This window comes from Aethalodelphis obliquidens, unplaced genomic scaffold, assembly GCF_003676395.1.
Source record: "Aethalodelphis obliquidens isolate GAN/ISIS:26980383/991018 unplaced genomic scaffold, ASM367639v1 scaffold3, whole genome shotgun sequence".
Classification (NCBI taxonomy): domain Eukaryota; kingdom Metazoa; phylum Chordata; class Mammalia; order Artiodactyla; family Delphinidae; genus Aethalodelphis; species Aethalodelphis obliquidens.
Window position 1 is genome coordinate 25,241,888 of NW_020837947.1, and position 25,918 is coordinate 25,267,805.

Genomic DNA, 25,918 nt, shown 5'->3' on the forward strand with positions numbered 1-25,918 from the left:
GAACCCGTGTCCCCAGCATCGGCAGGTGGACTCTCAACCACTGCGCCACCAGGGAAGCCCACGAACATATTTTATATTACTAACATATTTTATATTTTATATTACTAATATTATATATATTACTATATTATAATGATTATAATGCAAATTTAAAATATTTTGAATCATTAAGCATATCAATATTAAAATTATATTACAAATATAATTAACATTGTTATTTTATTATAAATATTATTATAACATAATAAAATAATATAACGTGCTAATAATAATTAATTATAGGATCAATAAGCTTAGGGTGGTTGAGCTCTTTGCCCAAAGTCAAGAGCTAGTAAGGGGCCTAACGGGGGTTTTATCCCAGGTAATCCAACAAAGATAATGCAGTTGAGCCAATAGTAATTAAACTCTGATTGTCTCTCAGGAGAAAACAAGTCAATGAGAAACATATTCCAGCTCTAACAGCTGGCTCTGCCAAGATGGACGGGAACTGGGCAGGGGTGGTGAGAAGTTAGCACTGGAAGAGATCGAAACCCCGTGCATGGATGAGTAGAGTGAATATATAACCTATCCCAGCCTGGACACTGTTGAGAGTAAAGGAGGGTGACTGTAATCATACACAACGGGCACAGCCTGGCACCGTCCCAAGGCAATCAGGTAGCACGGGGTCCCTACAGATGGGGTCACCGTGGCTGGGGTTAGAGCCTGCAGGTTAGGATGCTCGTCTGAATCCCAGCCCTACTGCTCCAACCCTCCATGGTCAGGAAGAGGGGACCTGAGTGGGGCACGGGAGCAGCCAGGTACATTCTATGTACATTCCCCCCGAGGGAAAAATAATGCCCATACCTGCAGCCTGCCTAGGGTCCTGGGGTGGGAGAAACTTGAAGGTGGGGTGTGGAAGAAGTTAAGCGCTATTTCGTTTCGGTTTGTACTACCTATGTATTAAATAGATCTCTTCATTTTTTAAGTGCCTGATATAAATTGAGCTTAATTTGGTTAAAATATGCAGGTGACCTGGAGGAATGATAGATAAATTGAAGTAGAGACTATTCGACAACAACTTTTAAGAGTAGTTTTAAGCCTAGCTTAAAAATAATCCTGAGTTTATGAAGAAACAACAACAACAAATTTCTGCAGTGTTTCCAGCAAAGTGAGAGAGCTCATTCATGTCTGCAACTGGACAGTTTCTCGTAGCTCATTACCATATATAAAATTCTACAAGCAAAAGTTTTCTGAATTATCAATTACTCTAGTTACCAGTAAACAATAGTTTAATGTGTCGCCCCCAACTCAAAGGGCACTTCAGAATCCTACCATGTTGTAGAATGTTGCAGTTAATTATATGTAGCTGGTAGAGACTTTCATCTCACCTTGGCAAGTCTGGCCTTTTTATGATTTGTCTTTACTACAGATGCAGAAGTTATCAACTTGCTGCATGGAGAGTTGGAGCAGTGGACGTCACAAATGAACTAATATCACTGATTAAACTGTCATGCAAATAAATGAAAAGTATATAAAAATCAGAATAACGCACTTTTTAAAGATAGGTGTGTGAGTTCACAGGCTCAGGAGATGTTAGAAGAAATAGAAAAGATCACACAGCCCAACCTGGCCATTTAGCAGAGGAGGAAGGTGCAATAGCCGGATGAGAAGGCTTACCTGGAGCCATAGACCTGGGACATGCCAGGTTAGGACTAGCCCTCATATCAACTAGGTCTTAGCCAACATTTTTTCCACTCACCTCCATGCTCAAGGGATTAACTCTTCTGCAAGGTATTGTTTTCCCTTTTTCTCATCAGAAAATTGCATCCTTCAGTAATCGTATTTGGTCATGTGGGCTTGCCCAAGATCACTGAACACATGCCTCAGGAAAGACAGTGAACTGCTCAGTGAATACCAACGGGGTGGTGGGAACCACTGTCCCTATGCTCTGCAACTTTAAGTGATGCTGCAGGCAAAAGTTACTTCAGAAACAGTCCGTTAACGAATCAGAGCACCAGTGTTGAAGGCACTTACTTGATGGCAGCTTGGAGCTTCTCACACAGAACAGTGAGCACAGAGACAAGGTCATCACAGAGGGACTCTACGGTTGACCCTTCAAACAGAGGAGGTGACAGGCATTAGACATCGGCAGGGGGCACTACAGGCTTCCTCAACAGTCCTTCCCATCTTCTGCTTTCGATACTTTCAGGACTGGAAAGATGATTTTCAGATGCTGAGCCTTCCTCAGGTCACCAAAAGGGTCACAGAAAAGAATTAAAGGACTGATTATCCCATCAGTCCTTTCCAAAGTAAAACACTCAAGATAGTCCAGGAAGGAAATAATAGACTATTCATTATAAGTAAAATTCACTCACACTTAACAAAAAAGATTTGGTTAATTTAAGGAACAACACAATCAATAACAATTTTATCAATATTTAGGCCAGCAGACTACACATGTATCCCTTATTCTGACCTCTTCAATTTCTGGGTCTCCTGAGCAGACTTGAGCTGTATCCCAGAGAGAGAAAATATGGTGGCATGGAAGAAAGATGGGCTTTTCATACTAGGAAACTACGGAAAGGAGGCAAAGTAAGTTAGTCACCATCTTCACCTATTTTAGCTATTTGTCCAGCATCCTCAGGGTACGTGGCCTTCACTGTTAAAGAAGCAACAGCCACGGTCAGAAAAAAATTTCCTTTCAAACATGTTTGTGTCCAGAATCTAGCAACAAAACTCCCACAGGAGCACCGAAGTGTATTGGAAAAAGGCTGAAATTTGGAATCTGTTCAAGTACTGGTCCACAGTCTGCTGACTGTGAGCTTGGGTAAGCTTCAGTTTAGCCTTCGGCAAGATGCGATAAATAATAATGAAGTCCCAGCTCTGTTGGGCCAAGTGAAGTAACCAGTGGAAGCATTTGCTTTTTTTTTTAAAATAAAAACCTGTGGAGAGCTATACAAATGTGCCCAAGTGTTTGATGGATGTATAGAATGAATGAATGAATGAATGACCATGAGGTCAGAGAAGATGGAGAAAAAATGACAAGAGTGTAAGAAGGAAAATAAAAATAAAATTGGAGGAGGGCAAGGGAATGATAAATGGCTGATCCTCAGAATTTAATATTTTAAATGCAGGAACAAATTGAGAAATGATAAAGTACAATGATAAATGATAGTTTAAAATAAATAAAACCCACAAGTAGTCTTGAAACTCAATTTTAGGTAAATTTCAAATGAGTCCATCAATTTTTTTACTGATATAGATTTTAAAGATGCATCCTTAACCAAGAGGACTTTGACCTCTTATTTTAGTTTATAAAATCATCCTACGTTAAAGGAAGACATTATGGGAACTGCAAGAGCCAAAAGAGGAAGAGACTGGTGGAATATCTTGGAGTATACCACTGAGAGCTTCAAAAGGTGAAAGGATACTGCAGCCCAAGAATGCAGGAGGATGTGACTAAAACAACATGCTAATGTGATGCTTTAGAAAATGACTTAAAGCGGTCATTTTTCTTTCATTTATTCTTTTTCTAACTGTGGCTGTTTAGCTACTTCTTTCTCTCTGTTTCATTCCCTGGTTTTTTTCATCTTCTCTCTACCCCGCCCCCCCCTTCCCCATTATTAACTGGCAAAAATATCAAAGAAAAGCAGATTTTTTCCAACATTTTAAAAATTACTGAATAAAATTCAAAATAAAAATTATATTTCAGTATTTCAATCAGATAATTTGAATTTTTCATATCTCTTTCAGAAAACAATACCATCAAACATTTTGAAGAAGTCAAAGTGCTTGTCTGTTGTAGGCGGACCTTTATTTTTTCCTGTCCTGTGGGTCAGAATGAAAGTTCCTTACCTTGATTTCACCTGCTACTGAAACTGGGCTGTCTGTCCTTCCCTGTGAGGTGACTCATTTTTCATATCACAAACTCGGTGTTTCACAAATACCCTTCAGGTGAAATAATGAACCTGACTTCATGAAGAGTGATGTAACTACAAAAACTAGCTTCCAGCAGGAAGGTGTGTGAAGAGTTAATTTCCTTGACACAGCTGGAGCAGGGACAAGTATGGTTGGCAGAGGGCGTAGGAACAGAAGGAAACAACAGCTGACTAAAGCTAAGCAGAGCCTCCAAGGAGAATGGGGAACTAACCCGAGAGCTTTTACTCAGCGTTACATCCCCACCCCAAACACACAGTAGGTGTTTTTACACCGGCTTTTTAAACTGAATGCACAGAAATCAAATCCAATACCTTGACTCCTGAATTCCTGCGGTACATCCGGGTTTTCAATTATCTAGTAAGGGAGACACACACAGGACAATTAGGAGATTCAGGCAAGAAAAATCCCGACTGTTAAACAACGGAAAGTTCTAGGAAACAAAGTGTCATCTGAGTGCTCTGGGCTCTGCTAACTTACCTAGGCGCACCCTCCGGCTCTTGATAGCATTTCATTGCTCATGGTACTTATGAAAAGGCTGTGATGTCTGAACTGAGTTATCAGTTCCAAAAATAACTCATTCAAGAGTCCACAACCCCCTGGAAGTTTAAGGCCCACCGTGCACTTGATCATTCCAGGATGCTGCAGGGCTATGACCTGAGGCAATACCTGCCTAAACAGGTGCGTTCTCTTTGCACAACAATCTGCCCCAAGGTCACAGACTGCACTCTGACTGGCACCTAATGAATACAGATTCTTAATCGTAAGAAGAATCAGGTTCCTGGACTTCAACATACGAGTCCAAGATGACTGCGGGTCAGAAGCACCAGATTCCTAATTGATGGGGGGGTGTATTAACTTCTGACTGTCTGACCAGACCGACCCTCTAGGCCATCTCTAGGTAGGCCTAGAACTATCAGGGTAGAGACAGAACCTGGAGGGAAGGGAGAATAGGAAGGAAAAGGCATTTACTGGTAGTAAGATTACTTCCCATGATACGGATAATTCAGTGACTACTGAGCTGAGAACAGGAAGGCAACCCTTCAGTCTCCCCACCTCTTAGCATTGGGAGATAAACAGAAGGCATTTCCATGCCAACTAACTACCAGATATAAATCATACCATAGCACTGATCATTTTTAAACTTGTTACGGGCATGTATTTCTACTCTTCTCTGTTCATAACTTTGCAAGCTCAGCAACTTCTACAGTGTTTTGGGAAATGCTATGTTAGTGCCTACAGCACAGCACATGGATAAATATTAAGTTCAGAACAACATTTTCTGGAGGAAATCCATCTGAATCGTTTTTATGGATAGGAAAACCACTACCACCTACCCCCAAATATTTACATGTGGCATTTTTTTCTTTTTAAAATGTGTAACAACAATTTAACAATGGCTTTTGTCATCGAAATAATTCAAAAATAAAGCTCGGTAATAACTCAGGGTTTCTGAGGCTACAAAATCAAACTGAGTACTCTGCCCCGGGAGCAGGGGTTGGGAGGGGCTAGACATTAAGCTGAAGATACATTTCATGCTAAGCTTTTGGCATTCTAGGTTTATTTCCTTTCCACTGTATTTAAGTCTTTCTAATTCTGAGATGGCCCATGATGTCTTTCCAGGGATGGGTCATGCTAAGCACTATACACATCTTCTGCAAGTAATGCTAAGTGTCCCATGGGAGAACATGCAGCCTACTCAGAGTGAGCCTCACCATTCCTAGGGACCACTCCCCGTTAATAGCTTTTTTAAAATAACCATTCTTAGGTGGTAAAAGTTATGTCTCCCTCTACTAAACATCCTAAGTGCTTCAAATATTAGCATCCTGAGAATCATGTATTTCTGGGACACAATAACATCTCCAGGGATCTAATGAGTAACAGAAAGGAAATTAACAGGAAACACTCATTTTCTATCTCGTTTTGGATCTTGCCTCCGGATGGGGTGAGTCCAGATGGTCAGTGATGAGGGGGACCAGAAGGTTGATTAGCCACACAGTACCTAGGACAGAGGCAGACAACCCTCTAGTTTTATCCAGACCTCTACAACCATACCTGTCACCATTGTTACAGAAGAGCAAGATAAGCTAAAAAGCTGAGTCGTTTTACTTAAAACCCCAAATTCTCCTACTTAAAAATTTAAAAATATAACGAAATAAACTATCATAATTGAAATCTCTTTGAAACTACAAAGGTTCATTTAAATGCTTCATCTTAAAGCATTAGTGTTATAGTATTTCCCATCATGTTGCCATTTAGCAAGGATGGAACATGATAATATACTAGTATCAGGACTCTCAACATCTTAGCTTTGTTTCCATTAAGAAATTTTTTTCTCTTAATGCTTTCTGCTTATAGGTTTGAATTTCTTTTAAACTAATATATCTATACCGTCATATGCAAAACCGTAGTATAAATGAAATAGTTTTTAACAGAGTAAGCTAATATAATAAAAATATCTCAAGTTTAAACCATTTTTAATAAAAACTTGGGCTTTAGATACAGCAAACAGAAAAGAAAATCAGTATTTGTTTTTTCAGATTAGTGGATTTAAACAAAAAACAAAAATACACTGGCTGCCAGACTGCATATTAATAACCTGGACTGGGAGTCAGTAAGGAGACTAGGGCTTTTGTTCTGGCTCTTTCACTGATACGCTCATTAATTTTAGATTTCAATTTCATCTCTCTGGGCTTCATCTTCCCCAGCTGTTTTTCTGAGGAATAAAAGAATTTGACCAGATAATCTCTAAGGTTTCACTCAACGCCACGATTTTCTAAAAATTAGAAAATAATTGAAGTTAAAAATTAGAAATGAACCCTTCATTTCTGTAAAATTAATTTCTGAGATATTCTGGATTGCCATTGAGATTTCCTATTCTAAAAAATAACTCATAAAGTGTTCATTTCGGAATACTTCTTGCAGATTTTAAAAGAAGTTTTAATCTGAATTATTAGAGGCATTTTTTTTTTAAACACCAACTTTGAAGAGGAATCATCTCCTCAATTAACATTCCCAGGAGAAAACATATACAAGAAGCTGATTACATTTACATTTTTCCCGGGAATGCTCATTTTAGACAAACTGCTGAAGTTTAGAGCAAAAAGCTCGAGTGGGCTTTGATGACAGAGAGAAGACAAATCCAGCTTCTTCCCTGATGGTACCAGCAGGTGAAAGAAACCTCCTGCCCCAGCCTTTTATTTCATAAACAGAAACATATACACCAAGCCTCAAAGCATGTAATTAATTAACTGCTAGTAATTTTGTTTAATTCTGAATTTACTTCTGTTTGTTAATACATCAAAATATTTTTAATAAAATTGTTCAATCAGAGATGTTTAAAACATGATTTTAAAAGAAAAGTGAATTTTAAATTAATGACTAAAAACATGACCGAAACCATAAGGAAAAATAACTCCAAGCTTTGGAGTGAAACAGGCAAAGACACATTTAAAGAGTTTAATTTATATAAATAAATGTTCTTCTGAACCAAGCCAGCCCTTCCTAATGTTTCAGTAGGAAGCAGCCCTGGCAGGGGGAGGGGAAAGCATATAGGATGTGGGACACTTAGCATGCGGTTACACAGAGACACTGGCAAGACCGGGATGAACGTGTGGGTACCGAGAGGCTCACCGTATTCTCCTGCCTTTGTCGTAACTGTAAAGTCAAGTCACTCAGCATTTGACTGAGAGTTGCCCGCACAGCAGTGTTTATACTACGCTGGTGACAGCTACATATGTATGTTTCAATGCACACCTGGTAAAGAAATAAGACAGCAACATACACGATCTGTAGATATCAGTTCATTACCAACATGCTTTGGAATTAATTGGAGAGGATGTTAAATCTCTCTTAAATAGAAAGTCAGCCTGATTTAAGACTAGTTGTCAATGAGTACTACTAAATATGTATTTTAAATCCCTGGGAATTTGTTTTTAATCATACAGGAAAAGTAATCTTTCCCTAAAGATTATCACTCTTAGAAGCTTATTATTCTGAGCATCACAGAAGAATGCAAATTAGTGATTTTTAGATATGCCAAATAATTCTACCTAGAACAAACTCAGGTGGCTAGAAATTAATCAGGAAAAGTTCTCTCCATGACAAAACAGGAACAGAATTTAACTCCTGAGTTATGAAGTGTGGGGAAAGGGTTAATGAAACCCTTTCTCCTCTATAAACAAGTTTGACCTTGGATTAAGTCTCCAGCTGTGTTCTTTTGGAAACCTGATAAAAGTGGGACAGTTAGCTGTGTTACTAGGCAGCATGGCTTAGGGTAAAAATGTCCCCCGATTACTAAGCTGCATCTGAATTCGGAGAACTGTGAAGGAACTATAAAAACCTGGTGAGAAGTTTCCCTGGGTGACTGCTGTCATTGATCACACCCTCTGGGACCTCTGCCAGCTGAGCTCATGCAGTTGTTACAGATGATTGGTTCCTACATAGTTGAAACCTGGGGATGCTAGCCAAGGTGACTCTGTACCCACAAAGGTGGCTCTCATCTTTTTGCTCCTAAGCTGACATTTGAGAGCCAGCAACTAGCCTCTGGACTGCAGCAAGGACTCCTGTGAAAGATATATGCCTGCCGTTAACCTACTTCTGTGTCCTGTCCCATATCCTGCTAAGTGAACATAACGCCAGTTGTGGTCTAGTTGGGTCTTGTGAGTCTGAATGTCTAGCTGAACATGAGAGGACTCCCTGATGGCTGCTGCATGGAGAAGTCCCAATTTGGGGGAAAAAAAAAAAAATCTCTCATTTGATGATGATGTTGATGTTAAATGGCATGACTTTTCAGATTTTATTGCCTCTAGTTCCTTTGGAAGCTATAGGAATGGGCATTGACAATAAATGCATGCTTTAAATTTGCCCACTTTTTCCTCTGCATAAGGTATGTTATCCTTTCCATTTTCCAAGCATATTTAGTCCCACAAAAAGAAAAAAAGGGGGATTTAATGTACCTAAATTATTCTTCTAGGAGTAACTCCAAGACTATCTACAAGGAAAATACAGGGTTCTCACCCAAATGGCAAATTTGATGATTGATAACTGAAACAAGAGAGAAACTAAATGTTAACCTTTGTTGCTGCTACTGCTTAAGCTAGACCTTTCTGCCGGGCCTCATTATAATAACCTTCCTGGTAAAATTAACTAGGTAAAAGTAAATATTTTCTAACAGTTTAATTTATCTCCTATTGAATGCTTAATATTCCAAACGAGCATTGAAAACTCAACAGTAGTTGGAAGTTGGCTTAGATTAATTCATTTTAAGTTAAAAAATAAGAGCAAGTTCCAAAATATTTGTTTTTCAAACTACCATTTAGGGTATATCAGTTTTAAATTCATTTTCTTAAACAATCGTGGATTATAATGTACCTGAAGGTACAATTTATACATATTTAGAAAAAAACATGTTTTAATCTTGAAAGGCTTTTACTTTTGCATGTGATGAAATAGTTTAAAAACTGTGAAAATACATCTGAGTGAGGTATTTCACTTTGATGAAATCAAATTCTCCACAGTGTAATCAGGCACACTCGTACTATTTATACCTTAGGATTTAACAGTTTTCTTTAAATCTTATACTCTCCCAAGAAATCTTTATAACTGTTGATCTCTAAATCTCTAAGCTCTGACATTATAAATTTAAGGGGAAATTTTAAGCCTTAGACGCACTAAAGATGAGAGTAGCTATCTGGAGAGCTGAACTATACACTTAACATAAACATGATTTTCCTGAATACTGAGAGCCATCTATATCCTGCTTAAAAAACTCTATCAGTCCCTTTAGACCCAAGAAAGAAAGCACACAGGAAGAACTGGATTTGAAGCAACACAAACAGTGCTGTAAACGGATGAACTTCACGAGTAACCAATGCATTTGAGTTTTAATGTTATCACCATTTTTAAGGTTTAGGTGCTATTACTACACATACAACACTGGAAATGACTTATTGCAAGAGGCGTTTTATTAAGGGAAAAGATAGGCATGTTTAGTCTGCTTAAAAAAAAAAGATTAACCTAAGGATCTCATTCTACTAAAGTTGGGAGTATAAATATGGAATATGACAAAAGGGTATCCTTTTAAATATAAAAATGATCATGGGGCTTCCCTGGTGGCGCAGTGGTTGAGAGTCCGCCTGCCGATGCAGGGGACGCGGGTTTGTGCCCCGATCCGGGAAGATTCCACATGCCGCGGAGCGGCTGGGCCCGTGAGCCATGGCTGCTGAGCCTGCACGTCCGGAGCCTGTGCTCCGCAACGGGAGAGGCCACAACAGTGAGAGGCCCACGTACCGCAAAAACAGAAAAAAAAAAAAAAAAAAAAAAAAAAGATCATGTATCTGATAATATCACTCTCTTTAGGTACTCAGAAAGAAATGCTTTATCAGTTATCCTGACATCTTCTGAAGAAAAGTTCCTTTAACTTGCTATATTAATAATAAATTAGTAAATCCGAAAGGTTTGCAGAACTACGTTTCCCCTTATAAACCTGACCATTGTAATTCAAGACCAGTGATTTTTCACTTTGTGAATGTTTTTCTTCCTATACCTCAGGGCAGTGCTAAGATGAGCACATTGAGTCAGAGAAGCTCAGAGAACACCATGTCCAAAGTCAGGCTGAGTTTCTGGAAAAGGAGCTTATCAGTTTCTTCTTTTCATATATCCTGTATCAGTTCTGTCTCCCCATGCCCTTTGCTTTCGTGGTGCAGAACTGACACTTAAAAAGCCTCAGTCCTGCACCTCTGCCAGAGGCTCAAAGGGCAAGTCATCAAATACCTTGTGAAAAGCCACAGACCCCTGATTGCCAGGGAATGCACGAAGACACAGGGCAGTGAGGAGTTTCGTAAGGGACATTTTGATCATTTCATGCATTTGTGGACATCTAGCTTTATGGCATGCTAGACACAACTGAGGGCAAAAACATACATCATTAATGAAGCAAAACAGACCCCGAAAGCAGGAAGGAACAAGAACAAGAAAACACAAGTTTGCAAGCCATACATAAGCAAGTTTTGTATCACCGAGTCAGCAGACTGATAAATAACAGTACTAGGTTACAACCACGGTGTAATCACTATTATTAAATATGAAGCAGCATAGTGGAATGTAGCAGATATTCAATATACATTAACCAAAGTGATAATAAGTTTTAAAGAAGCTGCCACAGTAGAAGTTTGCTTAGCTTTACAAAGTACGCATGACCTTCACTTTGTTGAACTGTGCATTTACCTTCTCTTCCCTATCCGAATGGGGTTAGTGGCATAGCTTTGGTAAAACAGTGCATGGTACTGACTAATGAGTTCTATAAAGAGAAGAGCTAGTATGTTTCCAACTGGAAAATTTTTACGGAGATGACAAGTTATGGTGATAAAAAATAGAAAGGATCAGAGATTAAGTAAGTAAGCTACAAGAAAGCAGAAATGTCTCTTATATGAACGCTTGCTGATCACATTAGAAACAAAGGAAATTTTGATGATCACTGTAAGTTTGAACTCTGTTCTATCGTGACGACAGCTCAGTGGCTCTGCCGTTCCCAGGTAAACAGCAGTAACGGTATGTGACAGGGGGCACCTCAACAAACGGGTCCTGTTGATGCAGACACACAGGCACACACACATACATACACACAGACAGAATGAACTGAAGTTGCTTTATTATTCCTAAGAAATACCTGTGTAAGTAAATCTGATCCCATGCTGGGGTAGGGAAATTTGCTGGTTTTCCTTTTGGATCTCAACTTACAAGGAAATTCTTAAAGTGCCCAGGCATTTACGGAAAACTCACTGGGACTTCCTTCTTCCTCCTCCATGTTCTTCCTGGCTTCAGCGGGCATACTCAAATGGCTTAAGACCCCTCAACCCCTCAATGCCTGCACCTTCTCAGGCAGAGCCTTCTGCTTTGTCTACACAGGGTCTACCAAACTCTAGCCTCTGTCCAGTGAACCAACCCAAAATGAAGTAGAGGGGATCTCTGCATTGCTCAGTGTGTCTTCTAACTCCAACTAAGTTCTTCAAGAGCCAGAGGTTAAAGGAAAGTGGAGAATGTCTTGCAAAGGACTAGTTCGCTCAAAGCCTATCTGGCAGGAAGTAGCCGAAGAACAGACACCTTAGAGGAGTCAAACCAGAGTGAGCAAAGAGGCTGGCCCACGAGGAAGGAAAGAAAGAGTTTCTGGAAGGAAAAGTGGAGAAGCTCCTTAGAATGGGGTTTCCTCAATCCAGTAGCCTCAGCTGGTTTAATGGGGCAGCTTCCTTGGTTGGATTTCTTGCCAGGAGGTGGGGCTACCCCTCCCAGTCTTAAAGAGAACAAGACAAATAAGATGCTTCCAGGATAAATGGACCAAGTAAGTCATCTGTGTACTCTTTTTCCAGGTTATATCTGGAGACTATCTGCTCCTTAATTGTAAAATATTTTATTTGAGGTACGGCTCAGAAATAACGCTTCCACATTAAAGTAAAAAAAAAAAGGATCACTGAATATTTAAAGAGAAGTCAGCCCAATTAAAATAATACTTTAGTGACAACTAGAACCGTGACATCAGAATCTTTGGCAGCAGGTCTTGAGCTTCAGTGTTTTTTAAGTTCCCTGGCATAACAAGTGGAACTATTGCTAAACTCCATATCCTCTGAGGATAACGTAATGTTCAGAAAAGACAAACTGAGTATCAATATGTAAAGACACCCAAGAAAGTGGCATATGCCCGATGGTCACTTGAATCTACGGTCACGAAAAAAGTAAAATGCATCAACACTTCTGCGTTACATGTAAAACCACCATACAGCCATTCTCTAACTAAATGCCTTGGTAAAGGTCCAAAGTGGATGAGAATCCAAAGAATTTCAGTCGGTTGCTACATTAATATGGCAAGATTTCACTAACATTTTCTAAGACTGAGGGTAGCCAGGAAGCAACAGTATAGCATAGTGGTTAACGGCACATATTTGAAATATAAAAAGCCTAGATTTGAATATCTAAAAAAAATATTTCTTCAATATTGTTTTTTATTTATAAACAAGTCAATATAAAATAAGTCTAGATAGCAGTGGGGGGAGCTTACTTACAAAGGAAGCATGTGGCAAGTGGAGTGGGTGCAATCAGACTCCAGCCTGGAGACCCCGCCCTCCCATCCACCTTTGGGCTTTCCTGGCCTAAAATCACTGGGCAAGCAAATTAACCTCCCTTTCTCTGGGATTCTTTATATAGCTCGGTTATGGTAAAGATTAAAAGAGAATGTGTGGAAAATACAATACTTATTGACATGCCCTAGGAACTCAACCATCAGTAGCTACCATTATTAACCACTGTTTTGGAATTGAGGGATGGAGGATGGATGGAGTAAAAAAGGGAGGTTCCTAAAAGTAAAAATCTTAAAGAGAAAAAAAAAAGGTCTTTGAGAGAGACTCTGCTTGAACTTGATAACATGCCACAGGATCAAAGACTGGAAGTTTCCCATGACTAAGATCAAACCAGCAAATACACACTTACAAACAAGGCTTTCTCACTTAGAAACATCCCACAGATCAGCCTTCAGCAGGCATGAGAATATGCTCCAAATCTCACCAATGAAACAGTATCATTAACCATCTTCAAATCAGCTTCACAGAGCTTCTGGTTATGCACTACCTCTTCCCAAGGCCTTGGCGATTTTTACTTCGACAGCTTTTTCCTACGTTAAGGTAACTATCCTCGGAACACTCAACACATCTGCTCATTTGGGCATAATAGTAGGAGAAATACTAAGCGTCCAGCTTTCAACCAATGAAGAGAGTTTTGTATCCATACAGAGTTTTAGTAATGATAATTCATGAAATTAAACAGAAAACACATGTTGGATATTTCATAACTGTCCAATTCTAAATTCGGTTGATATTTATTCCTCCTGCATCATAGAAGACCCTATTCTGAAAAACTGTCATTATTGCAGTTTAATAAAGCAAGTTAAAGTTAGACACACAAATGAAGGCTGCCCTCTTATTTACATTTTCAGCACTTAATGATCCTTTTATAGTTTCAGCAGTACCTTGGGAAAACAGACTCATTTTTCATACTTAAGCACACATCCCATTTCCTGATCAACAGGTTCCAGGGTAAACACTATTCTTGAGTAACAGTCAATGCAGACAGAGTAAGAAAGAAGAGAGTGCGTGGATTTTCTCCCAACATTTCCACAGGGCTTTTAAATGATTTACTTTAAGGTCTTTTTATAAATTGTTTCCAGCTATATCAAAAGTGACAATAGGAGAAAAGATTTTTTTTCTTGAAGTCAAAGACTTATTTTTATGAGAAATTCAGCTACAACCAAGAAAGCTTCCAGGAGCTAAGTGGTAGTTTTAGGCTGAAATGTCCTGCTTTAAAAATAGAGATGCAGATTTTTCAAAGGCTAAATTAGCAGGTGGAAAGCACTTGAGAACATGCCAAAACCTGCAAAATCATTGGGCTTCACTATGTCTACAGAATACCATTATTTTTGTGGCAGTATAACTCTCTTTTGTAGTTAATGCTTCCTGTTGATGAAAAAGTATTTCTTAAGCAACTTCCATGGTGAGAAAACAAAAGGTTCTAAGCTATTTTGCAAATTTGAGGAAATAGAAAATGTAGGCAATGTAAGAAAAATACTTATACCTATCATGTGTATCTGAAGTAAACAATGATTTCCAATAAGTCTACTATCCTTTCTTAAATTATGCAAACATAATGCACTTAATAATCTAACAGCTGTAACTACTGATCCATAAGCTTATATTTATAAATTGTTCTTATGCTTTTCATATAAATAGATCTACTCCATGCTCGTCTTATGCCAGATTACATAAATATGGATTCGGGGAGGAGGTATGGTTTTAAAGGTTGACAGGGCCTTATTGGCGGAAACACATACTCAGAAGGAACAGTGGGATAGCTCTGTGGCAGTTTAAACCATTAAAGCGTTTTAAGAAATATGTTTGATATATATCAAGCAATGACAAATGGGAAGGAGAAAACGTGGAGATGATTTGGCAGGAGAAGATGATGAAAGACAAGGGAAATTAGAAGAGTCAAAATCTTGTACTTATTAGGGGCCACCATTGAGCGGATTCTGCTGCTGTGTGGGTGTCCCTACTTCGTGGAGGGGGCTCGATTAGCCATGGCAAAGAGGCATGGCAGACCTTGCCTGGGACTTAGGTCTATAAACCCAGCAGAACACTATCTTTAGATCTCATTTTAATGAGATTATACCAATATTCACTTGTGGCAACACTTCTCAAACTTTAATACGTTTATGCATCCCACGGGGTATCTTATTACAAGGCAGATTCTTATTCAGAGGTCTGGGTTGGGGCCCGAGGATCTGCATTTCTAACAAGCTCCCAGGTGCTGCCATGCATCTGCCGGCTGGACCACACTTGAGGCTTTAGAGCATCACAGCTCCTTTCAATATGGTTTTACAACACAGCTTGTTGGAGAGAACAGTAACTATCAGAGCAGTGATTTTCAACTTGACTTCTGCAGTAGAATCAACCGGAGGCCTTTACAAAATTTGTTTGCCCAGGTCCCTCCAAGACCAAAAAACTCAGAATTTCTAGGGCAACCCTAGGCATCTTACTTTTGCTAATACTTCCCAGGTGATTCAAATATGCAGCCTTTGAAGAGAACCCTCAACATAAAAGTAGGGCCTCTGATGCTTTGCAACTGTAAGTATCCCATACGTAAGAGAGTTCGTTTCAGGAGGGTAAAGAGAGGTCAAAGTTTAATCAAGTAACTACTGAAAATAGTCAGCCTTATACAGGAACCTATGCAAACTTGTATAAGCCTGTCTCTAGTTCTGATCTTTAATCATTGTTGGTGGTGAACTGAGGCATACTATTCTCTTAAGAAAAAGGATCTATTTTAAAGATAAAAGGCAAGATTAGTTTAACTTCAACACTGTGTCTGCAGGGTGCTCACGCCTGGGAATGGTCTGGATGAGGGGAAGGGTAGCCCCTTTGAGAACTACCATTGATTTCCACGGGGCAAGTGTAAGGGCCCCTGTGAGTGTCCCTTCCACAACCAAACTATGACAGCACGTGCTACAGGGTATAAAGATCAAAAGCTCAGTCATACCGACCAGTCTTGCTTCCTGGTTCTATCACTTCCTAGCTGTGTGGCTAGTACAACAGTACTGTTGTGCAGATTATATGATCTAATACAGGGAAAGTTCTGAGAACGGTGCCTGGCAGAGAGCTAAATATGTACTAAAGGTAGCCATGTAACATTGTCTTAGCCATGTAATATGTACTTATCTCTTGCCACCAAGAGTGATGTTATGTTCTCAAGCCTCCTCAGAACGATCAACTCTGAGAGGGAATGGCCACAGAGAGCCCAGAGCTCTAGCTAATGCCTGGTGGAAGTACTGTGAGTTGCAGCCAAGCCTGATAGATAAAAGATCCACTATTCTCAGCAGGAGAGAACTTTCCAGGGTGTTCTTCTCACTGGCTTTCTGATCGGTGCCACTGGATAGAGTGAGCCCCTGGTGCTGGCATCTGCATGCTCGTCCTCTGCTTCTCTCAGCAGCCTGGCGTGCAGATGTCCTTACCCGTGGACTGGCCAGCTGCAAGAGTTGGATTCTTACTCCCTTCAACCTCGTGTCCACGCCAGGTCCAGGCTAGCAGAGAGGAGTGATTTTGCACACTGCCATTTATCAAAAGCACTTTGAAGGGTTGACCATTGTCGTCCTTACAAAGCAGTCTCCATCCCCCTGCTATGCTGGAGAATCTGCTGATGTTTCCAGTCACCAGAAAAGAGTGGGGCACCTAAGTGAGGGCTGGGGGAACCTGCAGCCTCAACTGTTAAGTTCCACCACGGACAGGGAGGTGGTAGGACCTTCTCGTGGATCTATAGGAGAGGTGGGACCTAAAAACATCTTCTGGGAGCCTGCACACTGTCAAGGGAAGGTCCCCGCTATCAAATACAGGATGAAAAGTTTATTTCTAAGATCTCTGCCAAGTCCTTCCTTCAGAGGAATGCAGTCCGAAGCCTCCATCCTGAACAATAAGTCAAAGCTAGCACTGGAAGTAACGCATTTTTCCATGATGGTCTGACCCCTGCTTTATGACCTTCATGCTGACATTCTGCTGGGAACTCTTCCAACTAGAGGCTCTCAGGAGGCTGCAGGAGGGGCAAGAAGGGGAAGTAAGCTTGCTACTGTTGTCTCAGGAACCTAAGCCCAGTTGATGACCCATCCCTTCAGGGTCCTGGCCGTGTCAACATTATTTAGTGGAAGCCTGGACGTCGTCATCCATCTGCTGCTCCAGGAGAGCAGCAGCTAACCTTGACCCAGCATTTACTATGCGGCTGCCTGCACTGAAAGCTTTTTACATGGATTCTATCTTTCTTGTCTAATCAGCACAACCATACTACGAGATAGTGAGGTAGGCGCTGTTAGCATTGCTTTTACACAGAGAACAAACACAAGCCCAGGGAGGTATCTAAGGCAACACTGCTGGGAGGTGGTAAAGCCAGGATTTACACCCAACCAGTGCAACTCGAGAGCCCACGCTGTCACCACCAAGCTCAAACGCCTTTATCTTTATATCACTCTTGGGCTGAGATTTAAAAAATAAATAAATAAAAGGTTTTTTCCCTTTATAGGTTCTAGTAGAGACCACTGTGTTTTGATGTTTCATCCTACCTAGACAGGTCTGCCAACTCTCTACTCTGGCTTCCAGATCCCCTCTGAAATCACCCTTGACTTGGGTGGCCCATGGCAGTGTGTATCTGCTGTTTGGGAATTACATCTCGAATCTTTCAGATTCTCATTCAAAACCTCATCCCTGTGAGGATGATGAAGACCTCACCCTCTCAAAGGGAGCTTGGGAATCCCTGGTGGCCTCCCCAGTCCTGAGGGTCCTACAACAGCCCATCCCCTTCCCCATACCCCTCCTGGGCAGGGGTCGAGCTAGGCAGTGGCTGGGCAGTGACACGCTGCATTTCCCTTCTTGTCCCTTCACATGGCAAAGAAATAACAAGCCTCTTACATGCCAATCCTGTTTCTTGCTCTGCTCAAAACTACATTTGTCACTTTGAAAGCAAACCGGCATGAGGTATCTAAAATAGTCAAACTCATAGAAACAGAGAGTAGAATGGTGGTTGCACGGTGTGGGGAGGAGGGGGAAATGGAGAGTTAATATTCAATGGGTATAAAGTTTCAGTTATGCAAGATGAATAAGTTCTAGAGATCTGCTATACAACACTGCACTACGGTTAACACTACTGAATTGTATACTTAAAAAGTTTGTTAAGGGGCTTCCCTGGTGGCGCAGTGGTTGAGAGTCCGCCTGCCAATGCAGGGGACGTGGGTTCGTGCCCCGGTCCGGGAAGATCCCACGTGGCGCGGAGCGGCTGGGCCCCGTGAGCCAGGGCCACTGAGCCTGCGCGTCTGGAGCCTGTGCTCCACAAGGGGAGAGACCACAACAGTGAGAGGCCCGCGTACCGCAAAAAAAAAAAAAAAATTTGTTAAGATCTCATGTTGTGTTGTTACCACAGTTAATAAAAAAAAAAGCAGGGGCTTCCCTGGTGGCGCAGTGGTTGAGAGTCCGCCTGCCGATGCAGGGGACGTGGGTTCGTGCCCCGGTCCGGGAGGATCCCACGTGCCGCGGAGCGGCTGGGCCCGTGGGCCTCGGCCGCTGGGCCTGCGCGCCTGGAGCCTGTGCTCCACAGCGGGAGGAGCCACAACGGTGAGAGGCCCGCGTACCGAGAAGAAAAAAAAAAGCAAACCTACAAATGACAAGATCACTCACAAGTATCTCTTAAAATTCAACTAAAAATACTGATAGCTATTCTATTTCTTTACTTATATAGAGTGAAACATACTAATGTGGTAAAGAAAAGCGTTCTTTCTACCTACATAAATACGCATTTGAGAACTGATTTATGTCATAGTGAGGGGTCAGCTGTCTGTTTTTCTTTTGACTGACACATAAAAATGTTCTATGTGCTCAAAAATAATTTTCTCTCAATTTTCACTCTTCAATGCCACATAATACCATAAAAGCACATGTATCAGCCAATATAAATACTACTCATGATAATGTTAACTATGTTTGATGATGGATATGTTAATTAGCTTGACTGTGGTGACTATTTCACAATGTATATGCGTATCAAAACATCGAACATTTTATTTGTTGGCTATACCTCAATAATGATGAGAAAAAGAGGAAAAAAGAAAACATGCCCTAAGTGTTAAGCGTCTACCTGGTATACTCAATAAATGGTAATCATTAGTGTTAAAAAAAAAAAAATACCCATGACTGTTGATAGTTAGGCTTTCTTTTTCTCTATAATTTCAGAATTCTGAATATATCATTGGCTCCTTGAGGTCTACTTGTGTAGTCTTGTCAAAACATACAAATCCTGAAGATACTCTTTTCAAGAAGTGGCAGGTAATTCATTCTAAGCATAGTAAAGTACAGCTTTGGAATGATGCTGTTTCCAAAAGCCAAAGGCATATGCCAGACATTCAAGAAAGCAAGTTTTCTGTTGGACATACTGCTGGGAGTGCTGAAGGTACATATTACTCTAGGCTGCAATACAGATGGAAAAGAGAAGGCTTTCCAATGATCGTTACAAAATGCATTCATCAGGGTTTAGGAGACGGGGATGCAATTTAATCAATAAACATCTCCTCTAAAATCTCACACTTGGTTTCTTAAAAACCATTAAAAAAAATCAAATTCTCTTCCATCAATCTTAGGAAAAATAGTAAGGGCAATACCTAGGTGTAGCAGCGTCGGGAGAACCGGTACTGTTATTTCCATGGCTAAAGCCTCAAGTCAAGCAAACCAAAGCATGCAGAGCACCGACTAAGGACGGTGGCCCACACAGCCTGCTTCCCACAGATCAACTCCGTAGCGGAAATTCCCCACAATAATGATCAGACAAGGGCTCACCCCACTGCTGCGGCTTGGCTCCACCCCAGCATTTATCCCAGGTCGGGGTAAAGCAGCTGTGAGCAGACAGCACACACAAGCAGCACTTGAGCGTCTGGGGAAAACGGATACTCACCTCCGCGATCTTCAGCACTGCGCTCCCATTCAGGTCAAAGGTTGGGGTGTAGGTTATGCAGAGTAAAACCTTTAACAGCCAGGAGGCAGAGGAGGAAGGAAGAGAGAAGGAAGTAAAAATTTAGAAATAAATTTCCACTTTACATGTTATTAGTGCAGTCCTGCTTTTTATGACTCTTTCGCTCTTTGCTTTTCATATGTTTCTTTCCATCCCACCCACTGCTCTCTAATTAGTGACCACACATTGCCCAATAAAATAGAGACTAATACTTGTAAGAGGAAGAAGCATTGTAAGCCTGGCCAGAGATGGCTTTCTTCAACTCCAGGTCTGTCCAGTAATAAAGAAAACCAAATGGCCAGGCTCACTGCTAGGTCCTGTACATGAATTACCTAGATGGATATTTTTAGTAAGCGTCATTATTACTGTCCTCATTTTACTGATAAGGAAACTGAACCTCCGAACGATTAAATAAGCTGCCAAAGTCACACAGGTACCAGCTGTGGAGCTGAGATCTGAACCCAAGTAATCTGACTCCATGCCCTGACTGACCACGCAATACTGTCTCTACATCTTCCTAGACCCAAGCGTCACTGTATTTTTCTGTTCCTGTCGCCTTCCCAGATCCACATGGGATTAGACATTCTTTTATGGGCACTTTCTTCTTTCCTTCTTTATTTCCCCCAGAACACTGCCTGGGGCTTATTTATTAGTTCCAGGTTCCCCTTATTCTCCAAGTTACACAGACAGTGAGTCGATGACATTTACAAGATCTTTAAAGACCACTAAAAATTCCACTTTCTACTTGTAGAGCTATTAGGGAACAGATCAATAAAAGCCCAGGGCATTTTAAGAATTGCTTCTAATTTTATAGATAAAAGGCTAGATGCTCCCCTGTCCATTTGGCTTCTGATGCTGCAAATTATCTCGCTGGTGGTCCCAGACATGAAATTGCTGACATCTGCTCCTTGATCCCCAAACCCAACAGCCACGTCCTGCCTGCAGCTCAGCCTGTCAGTGGCAGCCTCAGAGGATGTTTCTCACCTGGTTCTGCCTAACTCGTGAAAGAGCGCTGAAGCCTAGCAAATTTACCTAATACAGGATATACACCTGCTCAGCACATCAAAAAGTGTAACAGTCCCATGGAACGAGGAACCTCTCCTAAATCGCTCAGTCTTAGTTACCAGCCAGGCCAGCCCTAGGAACAGTCATGCCTTTAGAGAAAGCAAACAGGTAGGTAATTAAAGAAGGAAAAAGGGATTCTTGCCAATTTTAGTCACAAGATTAGAATAAATTCACAATTTTTTGTTCCTTGAGGCACCTGAGAGCCAAGAGCTGACTCCAGATAAAAATCGTCTGAATGCCACGCTGGCCGAGAGAGGGGGATTGTGGGAACTACTGCCCCATGGCTTCATGGGAAAAGGCTTTCTTTTGTTTGATGACTATCTTTGGGGGTCGGAGTCTGGCATGCAAGGAGGGATGAGAGCTGAGGACAACAGTGTCACCAGGTCCTAATTTGCCTGGGGAGAGGCCGTGTCTTCTAATGCCTCTGTACTTGATGGTATCTCTCTCTGCCTGACACCCCCCTACCCTGGGATCCTCCTAGGCTTTTTCCTCATGTGGCTCATCTCTTGGCTTCTTGGTGGTCCCAACTCAACTGTCGCCCCTCAGAGAGGCCTGTGGCCCTCCCTGAACACTCTGAAATGGCCTCTCTCACAGCTCCTTGTTTCACTTGCTTCAGAGCAAGCATGAGTCTCATCAATTACTGTTTTGTTTATTTACTTATTTATAATCTTCTCATTAGACTATAACGTCCACTGAGCATCTGAAAGGCCCTCAGGCTTTCTCATATGAGGCTTTCGTACTTTGATTTCTTGCTACCTTGCACAGCTTCTCTTTCTTATTTATTTTTTCTACGTCATGTTTCACGGCAGGTGGGTGGAGGGTACGAGACAGTGGCTGGTGTAGGTGGTGGTCTGGGGAGGTGAGGTGGCCCATCTTGGCCCTTGGTTTTTTAAGTCATTACAATAAAGGCTGGCAACTGGCAAGACCTTACAATATGAAACTAATCATGGCAAATTTTTGTCTGAACTGGCTAATTAATAATGTTACTTATAGGACCAATGATCGACTTCCTGACTTCCATCGCTCTGTGCATTCATACGAGGTGTGCAAGGGTAAGAAAGAAGTTTTCAAAAGCCAACCCGGTTTTCTGTGAACAAGAGCTGCTTTATGCAACAGAGGCTGGAGGAAGTGGGAGCCGTGTCTATGGTGAGGTCTTCGGGAAGGGCATCGAGCTGGCATATTTGCTAATCAGGCTTCTCAGGGGAACAGAGGAGGCTGGACTCCGCCACTGGGAAGCCAGCCAAGTGTAGAGGGAGGCCTCATAGCAACGGTCTGAAGGAAGCTGAAGATCCCTGCACCCAACTGATGCTGATCCTGTTCAAAAGATCATTGAAAAACAGGCTCTCCACACCTAATGTCTGGCCACTAATATCCAAAGACTCACTGAGCTCTATGCAAAAACTAAAAACAAGAAAAAGTAGTGAAAGTGAAGCATAATAATGAAGCCGTCTCCTTAAGCTCACACAACTTGTTTTTCTGGAAGCAGAGCAGGTTTTAACTCCAGAGCTGACGGTGCCCATGGCCCCCCTATGACTCCCAAGACATACAAAGGGCCCCCAGTTTCTAGCAAGGATGGTGCAGCAGACAGAAGTGACTTATTGCAAATGATACATGGAAAAACGGTGCCCAAAGCCTGGCAAGCACTAATTCATTGGATTCAAACACAGACCGGGTGTAGGAAATTTAGGGTGACGGCAAATTAATTTCAAGTGTCTGACTTCCACTGCATAATGAAAGAGTAAGAAGTTTAGACTGGTATTCTGAGCACGCTGGCCTCAAGGAAAACAGGAGCACCTAAATATTGAGGACAATTCCATTAAAAATACATCCCTCACAGGGTCATTAAAGCATACTGACTACATTATCACTGAACAGCAAGAACTTGAGTGACAGGCAGTGTCTTGCAATCTAGATGGTTGGTGCTGCCTCCATAAATAAGCCAAGAGGATGGGGAAAGTAGCTGCAAAACCGTCCACAAAAAGGGCACGATCGTTACAGAGGCTAATAAAAATCGCAATTATGAAAAAACAATAACTGAATAGCTACTATATACAAGAAACAACCCTGCAATTAAAAATGTGTATAGAAACACTGGATAAAACAGATTAGACTGGAAAGGAGAAAGAGAAGCTGATTATTGCAAGCACTGGGCCCAAGTGATAAGAATCTGAAAAATTTAGCCACATTAGGAACACAGAGAGACAGATGCGGATAGATAATGATGACAAGTGCAAGATCACAGGTATGCACTTCTCATCAGGAAAACCCCGGATGAATCCTCTCCCAAGGCAAGGGCATCTTACCGTCATGATTGGGGTTTCTCCATCAGGCTCATTCTGCCCTGCGATCACAATCACGACAGAGCAGGGGCTGTGATGTCAGGGCTAAAACACAAGTGTTTCAGTAACGTGACTGTGGCATGTGATTTAGTATTTAATTGCTGTGAATTTGCCTACATCCTCTAAGCCCCTTATCTTTAAAATTCCCATCCCACCTCACAAGGATATTTAGAGGAAAAATTAATTAAATGACTTTAAAAAAAAAAAGAGGGGCTTCCCTGGTGGCGCAGTGGTTAAGAATCCGCTTGTCAATGCAGGGGACACGGGTTCGAGCCCTGGTCTGGGAAGATCCCACATGCTGCGGAGCAACTAAGCCCGTGCACCACAACTACTGAGCCTGAGCTCTAGAACCCGTGAGCCACAACTACTGAGCCCACGTGCCACAACTACTGAAGTCTGCGTGCCTAGAGCCCGTGCCCTGCAACAAGAGAAGCCACTGCAATGAGAAGCCCACACACCTCAACGAAGAGTAGCCCTCACTCGTCACAAGCCCGCGCACAGCAACAAAGACCCAGTGCAGCCAAAAATTAATTAATTAATTTTAAAAAAAAAGAGTACACACAGTACATATATCTCTAGGCTATCTTCTCATAGAGATTAAACAAGTCTCCATTTGACGTAACACATGGCAGCCATTCCAGTGTAAATAATTAGATGCATTTTAAGTAAAACAAAAGAAAAAAAACAATCAGGTCATCCGCATTCAAAAGTATAAATCTTTCCAAGTCTTCATCCTACTACGTATCGCTGCCCCCAGTTCCTACTCTCTAAAGCCCTCGTCATTCTGACCCAGCTCCACTTCCTCGCTCCTTGATGTTCTCCCTTTCAGGCCCCAAATCAATTCAAGGCATTATTCGCCAAGGTTCTAATTGCTGTGGGGTCACAAATATAAAGCAAGCACCATCTTTACCATTACAAACTCACCATCTATTGGAGAAATGAACACTTGTACAACTATACTTCATGGCTGACTACAGAGTGCTACTGCAACCGTGAGGTATATGATAATTCTTAAGGTCAGAAGACACCTCAACTTCAGAGAGCAGAGAATTCACAGATTAGATAATATGTGAGCAAAGCACTGATACAGGAGAGAAAAGGGAGGGACAGATGTACCAAGCAAAGGAAATGTTGTGAGTAAAGGTATGAAGTGTGAAAGCAGAGGCTGGAGATGGTGCTAAAAAGGTTGGCTGGAACCTTATTACACATCGACTTAAATGCCCCATGTTAAGGCTTTTGCACAGATTATTTTAGGGCTGGTTAGGGCAACAAATCACAACTAAAACTAGATGTAGGGACTTCCCTGGTGGTCCAGTGGTTAAGACTCCAAGCTCCCAAAGCAGGGGGCACGGGTTTGATCCCTGGTCAGGGAACTAAGACCTGGCATTCCACATGGCAGAGTCTAAACAGACAGACAAACAAATAAAAACTAGATGTACTGAGGCAAACTGGAAATCAGAGCAATAAAGCAGACAATATGTTGTAGATGAATTAAAGACAGAGCCTAGTCATTCCTGTGGCAATGAACTGACTGGGGTGCATTGGTGAAGGGATGAAGGGAATTCACAAATAGAAGGCAACGGTCACCCATATATGAAATCTGGGTGTCACCCAACCACTGTTCTCTCCCCACCTACTCCCTACCATTCTAGTCAACCTGGTTGAAATTTCTCATATACCCCTATTCCCATATATTTCATAAAGCTTTATATTAGATAATAAAGTAACATGTTTTAGAGAACAAAGATACACCTTGTTCAAAATCCGTCACATAAATATTACTCTACAGATGTGAATTAATCCCAGAATGGGCAGAAAACGCAAAAGGCTTATTCCATAGCATTTATTTGGAGCAGTTTAGATATACTACTTAAGCTGGGTGCCCTCTCCACCGCCCACTAGATTTATGAGCTCCTTGGTAATAAGGTCTAACTTTTTTTTTTTGCGGTATGCGGGCCTCTCACTGTTGTGGCCTCTCCCGTTGCGGAGCACAGGCTCTGGACGCACAGGCTCCGCGGCACGTGGGATCTTCCCGGACCAGGGCACGAACCCGCGTCCCCTGCGTTGGCAGGCGGACTCTCAACCACTGCGCCACCAGGGAAGCCCAGGTCTAACTTCTTGATGCGCACCATGTTTATAGTGCCTTGCCAGGCTCTGGGAGGTGTGGTGAGTCCCAGCCCACGCTCAATCCCTCCTATGCATTGTCCACGTGAGTAATCAACTACACAGAGTTTCAGTGGGATTGTGCACCTGTGTGCCTAGTCACTATTGTAAAATGTGTAGGCAATGGGATAAGACAGGCCGGTGACACAGAAGGAAACTGTCCTGGGAATCTGAATGTCAGATCCAGGTGGTGTGACTGGCTAAAGGCAGTTTTTGCAGCCTTATGGGTAATAATACTAGAGCTTCAGATGACCTCGTTAGGGTAATCAGAATTTAGTGAGCCCCCATTCAGGATGTCCAGCTATTTGGCAGGACCTCAGGCAGGACAGGGAGAAAAACATCTCTACCAACCAGAGGGCATC

At 41.7% G+C, this 25,918-nt stretch overlaps 1 protein-coding gene across 2 annotated transcripts in view; it reads right to left on the reverse strand.

Annotated features, from left to right (window-relative positions):
- Positions 1–25,918, reverse strand: part of ARFGEF3 (ARFGEF family member 3) — a 186,862-nt gene that overhangs the window by 93,176 nt on the left and 67,768 nt on the right. For both annotated transcript variants that reach the window (XM_027085256.1, XM_027085265.1), the window contains exons 5-8: positions 19,933–20,001; positions 7,549–7,671; positions 4,230–4,272; positions 2,014–2,092 (exon numbers count right to left, since the gene is read on the reverse strand). In XM_027085256.1, the coding sequence (XP_026941057.1) occupies positions 2,014–2,092; positions 4,230–4,272; positions 7,549–7,671; positions 19,933–20,001 (314 nt within the window). The remainder of the gene's footprint in view (positions 1–2,013; positions 2,093–4,229; positions 4,273–7,548; positions 7,672–19,932; positions 20,002–25,918) is intronic.